The sequence below is a fragment of the Gouania willdenowi genome, chromosome 21 (assembly GCF_900634775.1).
Source record: "Gouania willdenowi chromosome 21, fGouWil2.1, whole genome shotgun sequence".
NCBI lineage: Eukaryota > Metazoa > Chordata > Actinopteri > Blenniiformes > Gobiesocidae > Gouania > Gouania willdenowi.
Genome location: NC_041064.1, coordinates 18,908,690 through 18,920,240, shown reverse-complemented (window position 1 = coordinate 18,920,240; position 11,551 = coordinate 18,908,690). Strand labels below are relative to the sequence as shown.

General features: G+C 37.6%; 1 protein-coding gene across 1 annotated transcript in view; it reads left to right on the top strand.

Annotated features, from left to right (window-relative positions):
* Positions 1–446: 446 nt before the first annotated feature.
* Positions 447–11,551, top strand: part of clybl (citrate lyase beta like) — a 73,719-nt gene continuing 62,614 nt past the window's right edge. Inside the window, exon 1 of the mRNA XM_028435645.1 lies at positions 447–501. Within this exon, the coding sequence (XP_028291446.1) occupies positions 455–501 (47 nt within the window). The 5' untranslated portion in view covers positions 447–454. The remainder of the gene's footprint in view (positions 502–11,551) is intronic.

Below are 11,551 nucleotides of genomic sequence, written 5' to 3'. Positions count from 1 at the left end.
ATTAGAGCATCAGTGAGATGAGATACCCAAAACATGACGAATCACAGGCAGTATTTGGACACCACTCAAAAAAAATATTGAAGTAAAAACGTTTTTTTTTTTTTTTAAAAAAATATTTTAAATTTCTCCAGTTTTATCTAATACAAATATATCATATATCAAAGATCTTATTTGAAAGTGAAAACCTGATGACAATAGATTTTAATGTGTATTGTGGCTGATTCATTTAATTTTCGAATATTTATTTTAAAAATAAAAATCAAATTTACATTCAACTATGTTTGATCTTTTTTTTTAATTTTTTTTACAAATAGTCCTGAATGTTTACCTTTTGAAACACGTAGGGACCCTAAGCCCGCCCCCTGAAGTCTACAGCCAATCACTGGACAGAAACCGAGCGGGTAGGAGTGATTTGTCCAATCACTGCTCACGCTGTTGAACGTCACTTGTAGACATGGCGGCGCTGATGGTCAGAGTGGCAATGAGTCGACTTGTCCCACAGTGAGTGAGGTTATCTGTTTCTGTGTCTGCTCTCTCTCTGTTTCTCTCATTTAATAACTCGCTGTAAGATCTGAAGTTTCTATTTATCGTGTTTCGGCTTTTTTCTCCTGTAAGTCAGTCAAAGCAGCTATGTTAGTCAGATAATATTACTGGTTTTTAGGGCTTTCTGGAAAGAAAATACTTCCTAACAACGTCCCCAAGTGTGTGTTCTCACTACATTTGTGCGTTAATAACATTGTTTATTGGTTGAAGACATGTTTAATTTAACGTGAGTGGCGTAATGGACATATGGGGATACATAATTGTGTTTTAACCACTAAAATGTATTTATTTCTACAAATATGATGCAAAAACGACCTCTGATATATCTTACTCAAGTAGAAGTACTGTTACTTGGTTGAAATTGTACTCAAGTACAAGTAAAAAGTAGCTCAAATAAATAATACTCAAAGTGAAAGTTATTTTCACCCCCCACTTTTATTTTTGATAATAACTTATTCCACGGTTCTCTTGCATACAGTAAAAAGTATAAACTTAAAAAGGAAGAGACCACATATTGCACAATTGTAACTTTAATGTATTATTTGATTTATTTCCCACAAAGGCATCTGTATAAAATAAAAGGTTTGTCTAAATTTTTTTTTGAAGATAAACTAACACCAATAACCAGTACTTTAAGTTCTAGGTTCCCAAAGTGGGGTACGCTAATTGTCATAGTGCATGAAAATGAAAAACACTGTGACAACATTGGAGACTGGATTATAAATAGAGCAGCTAATGCTAATGCTAGGTTAATGCTAATATTAGGCTAATGTTATTGCTAGGTTAAAGCTAATACTAGGTTGATGACATTGCTAGGTTGATGACATTGCTAGGTTGATGCTATTGCTAGGTTGATGCTATTGCTAGGTTAAAGCTAATGCTAGGTCACTGTCAATTCTAAGTTAATGCTATTGCTGGATAATGCTAATGCTAGCTAATGCTAATGCAGTGTGACGCGGGCCAGCACCTACATCCTCACTTGCATTTTCTTCAGGAGAAATTATATATTATTTCTCAAAAGGAAAGGTCAAATTCAGGGACACATTTCGCTGTAGGCCTACATTATATATTGTGTTTTTGCAGGAGTAGGGGGTACATGGCTTCAGGTTAAATGTCTGAAGGGGTACGGTACTGTGAAAAGTTTGGGAATCACTGCTTCATAGGTTACATGGTGCTTGTAGAATCTTCTGGCGATGCTCTGAGAAAATAACCTCCATTCAATGCTGTTTTGGCGCGGTGTATTACGTTTAATCTGATTGGTCGGCTATGATGTGAGGCATTTTATTGTTGTCTGGTCATTTCATTTTTTGTAGTTTCACAATGCCCGTTATCACTCAATTACAGTAATGTGAGTACTTGTAATCCGTTACTTTCACCTCTGCTTAGGAGTAGTTAACTTTCTAACTATTAGAATTATTCAGGTTCATTTTAATACAGTATTAGGTTTGTGAAAGCTGCCACTTTAAGAACATGGTGTTCACATGTTCATAATATAGGACTATTATGATGTTTTTAATCGAGCAAACTGGACTAGGGCTGGGCAATATATCGAGTTTTCTATTTTGGGGATATTGAAAATGACAATATCGCCTATATCGAGATATATCCAATTTTTTTTCCCCTTGTTTTTATGTACAAATCACATCATACAAGTATTTACAATTATTTATAGAGTACAGTCAAACAGTGTACTTCTTTACTTCTCTTATTCACTCACTAGTGCTCTCCCTTTGAGACAAAAAAGCCAAAAATGGAAGATATTGATTAGCTGTTTGTTAATAAATGTGCCTGTGTGCCATTTTACATCAGCAAATATAAACCAGAATTAGTTATTATGCTGCTAAGAAGTGGAACAAACTAACAAAACAACTAGGGATCCACTGAAATTAAATGTGTTGGCTGGAAACCAAAATAGATGATTATGATTATTAGTAGTGTTACGTTTATGGCTATGACTGTGTGTTCTAAACTCACTAAGAATTAAAGCATTGCAAGTGCAGAAATTCATATTAATGCTTCAATTAATAAATCAATTAAAAATATAATAAAATATTTATTTAGCAGCGCTGAAATTCCAACAGTGCACAAAATAGAATAAAAATACTAAGTAAAATGTTGAACTTGACCCCACTTATGAATACATTAAATAATAATGTAAAGGCCTAACTGACTGGGCTGTTGAGTCAAATTAAATATATTGCAGAAACACAAAGTGCATTTAAGTAGTCCAAGCAGGGCTGACATGCGCTAAAGCGGAACAAGTTATTTTGTGTAAGCGCTTACACAGAACTGTTCAGTTGGAACTGCATGGTAAATGTGTTTCCTGTGTTTGAATGCAATTGCTATGTTTTTAACAATAGAAATCAATCAGTGGTCATGAAACAAAAAATGCTGTGGAAAAAGTGCATCTAAATTCATAATCGAATCGCAATCCCTATGATTGTAATTGAATAATTGATATTAAGTTTTTGTTGACAATAATTTTGTTTAAAATAAATTAAATTACTTGATATATAGAAAAAACATCTTTCTTCAGCTAATTGCCTTCTCAGTCTACCGATTAATTTACAATTATAGCTTGATAGGTCTGTAATTAGGGCTGTCACTTTAACGTGTAAATCGCGATTAATTAATTACAGGAAAAAATAACTCGCTAAAAAATTCTTCGCGTTAATTGCTTCTTTTTTTTTGCACCCCAAACAGCGCAGAACATTTCTCATTGCACGCGTTTCCGGTAAACCCAAAATACTGATGCACCGGCTACAAAGGTTGAACCTGAGAACAAGTCTTTGTGAGCGTTAATTTCAATTAAAAAAACACACCGGATGTGGATAAGTAAAGCTCTTTCTCCTCCAGCCTTCCAGCTGAGCTTTTCTACCTCAATGCTAACTATGTTGCAACTAGCACAGACAGCGGTCCTACAGACACTACACTAAACCCAGTGGCCAATCCACACTGGACAAGATGACAGGATTCAGAGCCAAAATGAATAAGTCCATGAGTGACAAATAAACAAAGTCAGTGGATAAACGATAGTCGACCACTCTCAGTGGTAGAGGATGTGGGCAGGGCTACTACTACTAGAAGTGATTACTTGATGTTATTAATATTATAGTACTTTATTTTGTGATGAACAGTTATTTTTTATGTGCTAATTTACAGCACTGCGATGGATGGGTCTGTTTATTTATTATATATTATCTGAAGGAGAGAAAAAACAACAAGTTTGTGATTCTATAATTGTATTGATCATAAAAGTGATCTTTCTGTTTATGATGTGGTAACTTATAGCACTTCATATAAACCTGATGTTTTATTGCATTTGTGTTTTCTATTATTTGTAGATTGACTAAAGTACACATCAATATTTCCACTGATGGTCTAAACTAAAGGTGTCAGCAGCCCTTTATAGTCTTACATACAGTGGAATGGAAATGGTTTTAGTCTGTTAAAAACAAACAATAAAAGACTTTATAAAGCCACTTTGTTATATACAGTATAAATGTTTCGATCTGCCACATTAATGTAATTCGAATGAAAATACGTCAAATTCAGGGTGTTTCTCAGCAATTTTTAGGTGATTTTAAAAAGAGATTAATTAATCACAGAATATTTTTAATCTATTGACAGCACTATGTGTAATAATGTATTTCTCTAAAGAATATCTTAGATCTAAAAGGATGGAGACACAGTCAGCAATAGTACTGCAAACTGTAAATGAGTACCTACTGACTAAGGAATGCGTATTTGTGTGTTTTTTTGTTTGTTTTTTTTAATTGAGCGTTTTGTTCATCCACTGACATGGCTGTGGGTGCATTTCTTTAGGACTCCGTAACCAGCCTCAGTGACAGATGTAGCAGTTGCTCTTCTATTTCTTCACAATTTCACGCAGGTATCATCACAAGTTTAATGGGGAACATCAAATGATTTGTTTGCTTGTGGCAGCATTGTGGCATGTGGCTTCAACTCAATGCACATTTTTAAAAGGTACAAATTTGATGATCGTGCCAAATTAGTGTATGAACTGACTGTTACATAGGGGAAAAAAAGTAGTGAACAGTAGGCCATTTCTTTCCTCCATATTGTAAAAGTATTAATCTATTAGTGCATGATTTGTGTACAAGTTATTAAAATGTCACCATTCCTCTTGGGGCCTATTTTAATTTCAGGCTGCTCTTTCTGCTAAGCAGTGCTCTGTGGTTAAATGCTGCTCCCTGAGAAGGCTGGATTTTGGGAGAGGAATGTGTGCGCTTGTTTTATGGACAGCCTAGAGCTCTCGCGCTGGCATTGGCGGCAGACTGCTCTTTGTCACAAACACCCTCATGTCAAAGATGCAACAGCATCCTGGAGGAAGCATTGACTGCCGCTATGAAGTCGACAAGTGATGAAAGTAGCCTAGAGGTTGTCAATTAAGAGAGCCAAGGCCTGGACCTCATAAGTTAATGGGCAGTTTCCCCTCTCAGGGCCTGCTAGGGCTTTATAGCACAGCTTATAAAAACCCCAAGAGTAATGCACCCCTATAACGTTTTCAATTAAGAGAAGGGGCATAAAGCAGCGCCGACACTTGGCAGTCATGCTACAATGTTTATAAAGAGGCATTTGGCATAAATTGGGAGGGGAGAAATTTCAATTGCCCCAGTCGTTTTAAGTAGTTGCTACTGTGCAGAATTTTATTTTGATGACACTTCATGCTGACTGAAAGCATTAAAGACTTCCTGGTGTCTTCCCATTACGATTTCCTTTAGCTTGGTCATATGGACACACAGCCGGAAGTTTAAAAAGCATCATCTTCTTGGTAATAAAGGGAATTAGGAAGAAGATATAATTTTAATATATGTGTTTTAATTTACACTCTATGTAGTTTAAATAAGCTATTAATGTAATATTGATTTCACAGTATACTGGGGGAAAAAAATCCCGGAGGTATTTACTAGTAACACAATTAAATTGTGCTTAGACAACATAAAAAAAAAAAGAAAAACAGAGTTTTTTTTCCATTAAAGCTGAATTACCAAAATTAGAAATATGCACTAAATCTTAAAAACTGTTTCCTCATCTGGCGGTTTCTACAGGAGTGCTTTCTTTTACTTCCAGTGGAAAAATAAATGAGTGTTGAATAAACATCAGCGTGTTGACACCTCATTTCCTCATTGATTGGTGGTGGAAGCTGAGGTTGAGGTGTGTGGCCATAATCCAATCAAGCAAGACAACAACCATTGGGGACTGTGTAACCAAATTCTTCAGCATTGGGAGGGTGAGCAAGTAGGTCGAGTAACCTTTAGCCCCATGCCTTGCTTCAACTGCTTTAATGGTTTTTCTGATCTGTTACTTGACACATACTTGGCCATTGCCCAACTGCGTGAAGGATTTTAAAATATTCGGTAGTTGTTGGAGAAATATGTAAACCATTTTAATAAACAAAAAGTATCATAGGACACAGGAAATAATTTTGTTTAAACTCAAAATTACTTTTTAAATGCAGCTCAGGTTTTAAGAGATTTCTCATTTCTTGAACGTTACCAGATAAATCTCTTCTTCTTTTTTAGCTATAAGCCGATGAATTTCAAATTGCTATATTATCTATTGTTGACTCAGCTAAGCTTGCCTTTGAAATCTGTTACAGAGCATTAAGTTAACACATGTTGCTGTGTGAAAACAAAGCTCTGGCGACTGGTGTGGGGACCAGCTGAGTAAACACAGTCCAGGGAGCAGTTTGGGACCGCAAAGAAGAGAGGCCTACACTTGTCTTTGCACTGACCAAGGTGGATACATACGGCCAACAGATGGGTCTGTTAACCTGTATCCCCCCCATTGAAGTAGAAAAAAAAAGCTCAACCAAAACAAGTGTCTCTGCTTCAGCACTGAAGCCTTTGATCAACAGCACATCTTGGGCTACAGAGTCGGACTTCTTAGGGCCCAGAGTGCACATGGAATTGCATCTGTAAAAACACAGCCGGAGAGGAATGTGTGAACAATGCAACAAAAGAATTTTGTCCAAGAAACACGGGCCAGGCTTGGTTGACGGGTGGTTTATGTGGTTAAGGCTGTGAGCGTGGTGGTCGGATTAAATGTGAAGCTAGGGGAATAGTCTCTGTTTTTAATGACAACAAAAGTGGAAAACCTGTGTTAGGGCTTTCTACAGATGTGAGGGAACACAAGTGCTTTGATGAAAATGTCTTCTGTTAAGCGGGGATGTCAAACTCATTTTTACCCAGAGACCACATACAATTTTATGTTTGTAAAGCCACAGTAGTAAAAGAGAAAAGTTAACTACTGGATAGAATTTTCAGTGGTTTCTCAATGTGTTATTTGAAATATGTATAAGTGAAAGATGAAAACTGCAAGGATAAATAAGCAGTTTTAGTCAACTTGACTTTGAAATAATAGATCAAATTTCAGCTATTTTGTTCCAATGTTTTTGTAATGTGCCTTACTGAAGGCCCCTCTGAAGGCAATGGTAGGCATTGTCTCATCGATCAGCTATCTTTGTAAAAAAGGAGGAAACTCAATCTTTACAGTCCATAAGCATGTATGTCAGCTTTATTGACGTTTGTAAATTGGCCGTAGGAGTTATCGAACATGTGCCTGTGATGCGCTGTCTCTGCAATAGACTGGCAGCCTGTTTAGCATGTAGGGACGTGAAACTTCTTGCTCTATTCTACCAGTTATATGCTTAACCCCTTTGTTTTGAGGAGTTTGGGTTTCTTTTGTAAACATATTTTCTAAAACCATTTTTGCAAACCTGAAAAATAAGAACAAATTCTAATTATTTATTTTTTTTAAATATCAGTATTCAGTTTGTTGTGCTTGTGCATGATATAATTGATGAACAATTCATCAATTTGTGTGTATGGTTCAGTTTCTCATTATCTATAGAAGAATTTGTCACCCAAGTTCAGCTTATTGAAACCTGGCTAAGCCTTGACTGAAGGCATGACTAACAATCTCTAATAAAGAGAGTGTTTGGCTGGTACAGTTTAGACTATGCAGCATTAATTGGGTAACAAACTTGTGTGTGGGCAGGATATTGCTTCCAGGTGTAGAGTCAGCTCTGTCATAAGGACAGGACTGCCTGATAAACAGATACAGATTTGGGAGTGTGTTTTTACTTCTGAAAAATTTTTGGGTCGATATGTATTCCAGACACTGATTGTTTCTGCAGTTATCGGAGGAACCTGTATTTTGTATTCCACCCACCCTTTTTCTCTGCTAAGATGGAGTTTTCTTATGCCCTCACAACACTGAGATTGGCTCATTGCCATGGTGATGGTCGGCTAGTTCCAGGGCGATGAGGTGTAATTTACCCAGCATTTCCTGTCTAATACACAGCACCCTAATGAGTAAGAGGCCTGCTTTTATAGCAGAGTGTTTGCTAACCAGGCACAGCAGGAGGCCAGTTCTGTTTGTGCGGTTTTGTTTGCACCAACTCTTGTTCTGAGATGATGGTGAAGCATGTCTGCGCAATAAGTGAGTCTATCTGTAAGCGTACACACGTCCATGTCGGGGCCACACAGTTGTAGTTCATGGTTTAACCCCTCGGTGTCAGTATTGACAGTCTGCCTGTTGACACTCACTTCCAACGGCAGCCTGTGAGTGAGTTCATTATCTTTTGGAATTTTTCCGTTTAACAGTCCCTCACAGCCAATTAATCACAGGGTTCACTTCAATATCAATGGCAATGACACTGATTATTACTCAGTGCAAGGATTAGGAAATACACTAAACTTTGGATTAGGACTGGGTGATATGAACCGAAATTCATATCTCGATATTGCTTCTCAAAATTCAAACATATACAAAATAAATTTTGATATTTTTACCTCAAAGTCTTCCCAGAAAGACCATTCTGGGTTAAATTTGCTGATGCAAAATGCCACACAGGCACATTTATCGATACAGGCGATATTGTATATTTTTATATATTGATGTACCTCAACTCTCGATGTATTACCCAGGCCTACTTTGGATTGCTAACTACAAAAGTAAATGGGTTGGTAATGTATGCAGTGGATATAGCGTATTAATGAAGGTTATTACTTCCCGAGGTTGATGTGCAGCGTCACGACTTCTCAACAAAGAGATTGTGAGGACTTGTTGTTTATGTCTGGAGCTGTAAGCTTTTCTGCATTCTAAAACTATACGATATTGCCAGAATAACCTTAAATGCATCTGTCTTTCATGTTGTACAGTATAAGTGTTCTTTCACTGTACCTGTTAGCACCTTCAATCTGATAACCGGAGTTTCTGAGAAATCTGTTTATTTATGATTCTTTTGAAATGTGAAAAAAATACCTGACTAGTCTTTTACTCTGGTCTACTGCCGGTGGTCATTCATATACATTAATGTATATAAGTCAATCCTTCATCCTATAGACCCCTATACAATTGGAAACGATCGCCAAGTGCGCCCAGCCAATAGGCTTTGACTTCCTGTTTTTGAAACTGTCAATCAAAGTGAATGCGGAACTGTGCACGGAAACAAAGCCTCGTGTCACAACAGCAATCAGGTAAATATGATTTTGGCTCTTACCTGACCCATAGACCTACGTTTATCAATGCGACCTTGTGATGTTCCGCGATGTGTGTGCAGAAAAGTAGAGGCGTGGCTTCTGGTAGATTGGCAGAGGCAGTGGGAGGAAGTGAGACTGTTTAAGGCAGGACATCGAAACGTTTCTCAGAAACTCCGGATAGCACCTTAAGCTTTACCAAATAGTTGCTTAAAGCTGCTACCCACAATCACTTTTAATTAGATAAAATCATAATTTATGCTTCATAGATCAATTGATTAAACATAATTTACTCCAAAAAAAAAAGGAAAAATGTTGAAATTTCCCCCAAAAGTTTGTTTTGGTCTCCACTGTAAACACTCTCTCATTGAAAGTTTTGGGAAAGGGTCACGCGTTGCATTATGGGATGTACATGAAAGTGTTTTTACTTTATTCTTCTTAATGTGTTTTCTTGTGTTTCTTCACCAGGCAAAGTAGGCAACGATTCGCTTAACACCATTTTTAGTTCTCGTTTGTTCCCAGTATTTCCTGTAATAATGAAGTAAAAACACTTTTTTACACACCGTCTCCGCAACTCCACATCCCACAATGCAATGCGCGAAAATGTCAACGAACGGAGCATTTATGGTGGAGATGAGACGAAGTGGCAATTTCAACCTTTCACATCTTTTTTTTGAGCAGATGATCTTCAATTTATTGATCTTTGAAGCCAACACTATGATTTTATCTGATTAAAAAAAAATAGTGTCCAGCAGCTTCAACATTCTCTTGAGGTGGTTAATGACTCATAAACTTAAGTTTGTAAGAACAAATATCACTGCTTACATTTGACATTTCTTAACCAGACGTTTCTCTTAAATGTGACTGGCTTGCAGTTCTACAGTAAGTATCACAAATGTCCAAAGCACTGATATGCACACATTTTATATTATTTTGAAGTTACTAATATAAAGTAAATTTCCCTCTTTGTTGTATGTGTAAACATTGAGTCTGTCGATATCTTTGGTTATTCTTTTCAAAACTTGGAGCTGGTGTGTTACTTCAGATCACATCCCTGGCACCAGCCCTGGTTGCAGACAGGGAGCCTCCTGTTAGCTTTACACTTCATTAGAACCAGGTTTCAGTTGTACCACACACATTCAAACAGCAGGGCCATCTTCTGAGCATCAAAGGATGTTTTACACAAAGCGTTGTCTCTGTCCGTCTCCCCATCAGTGTCTGCTAATGATGCATGCTGCAGTTTTTTTTTTCTTCTTCTTCTCTTTTTTGTTGTACCGTTGACACACTCCTCTCCCTATCAGTCATTCACACTCACAAACCCTTAATGTTGGATTTTGTTTCTTTTTCTCTTTCTTCACTCTCTGCCATTCGTTGTGTTTGTTTGGCTGCTGGGTTTTGTTTGTTTATTGTTTCCAGATGGCAGACGCAGACTTCATTTGTGTAGCTTTCAAGTTCCCAGAGAGCTTTTTACAGCCTTGGCTCAAGCGCTTATCCTGTTTCCTCTAGCCAGGCTTTATGATGGGCCCTTTTATATGTAGCAACTGGAAACAACTGTCACTCCCAGTTTGCATCTAGGCGAATGGGAGAAAGTTAAACGAGTCTGCTTTCTTATATACGCTCTTCATTTTTGGCATTCTCATCATTGACTAAGCAGCCATCCGTTTCCAACTACTCTGCTTCGTCTAGTTTGAGAGAGAATTGATTGATTGGTTCACAGCACCACGCTTTGACTGCATCACTCGTCATTCCATCGCGAAATGGAGTGTGGAGAAGTGTCTGACACTAATATTTTGTTGACATGATTAAAAGGCAACATGCTTACTCTAGTTTTGGGTTTTTCTCAGGAGACTTTAGTCTGGACATCATTAAGCACTGTGACATCACTTATTTACAGGAACCCAGGAGGGCAACTTGCCCAGTAAATGTGGGGGAGGACCAGTGCACGTCTTTACTCATCGGATGCGGCTTTTAAGACGGGCAGTAATCAAAGCTCTCAGCTATATAAAACTCACTCTTTCTCCTTAAGGAGGCCTTTTCTCCTGGCTGCTGCTGAATGAGTGATTACCCTGGCATGCCAACCTGCCTAATCCCATTTTTAGCAGTGATTTAACAGGGAGTAGCGATGGCTGAAGAGCCCCATTCGCCAAGTTTCCTCACAAAATTGGTCATCAAAAGATTACATCAAATGACTCAACTGTATTTCTGCCTAGTACTAACAAACAAGTTGGTCAGGAAAACACATCAGATGGAGATAAAAACGACTGCCTCAATCAAACTCAGACCCAATATCATTCGATGTATGTTCTCTAACTATGTGATACTATCCATTGATTCCCATCCGTCAGATTTGTGGCAGTGTATGTTTCAAAATGGCATAGCGGTATTTACGCTAACCCACATGTGGCAAGCACAAGAGAGTTTGAGTTGAAGTGTGAGGAGATCTGACTGTAATGTCCACATAATCAGTGGTGTTTGTGTTTTACCACCACTGAGCGCCTGGC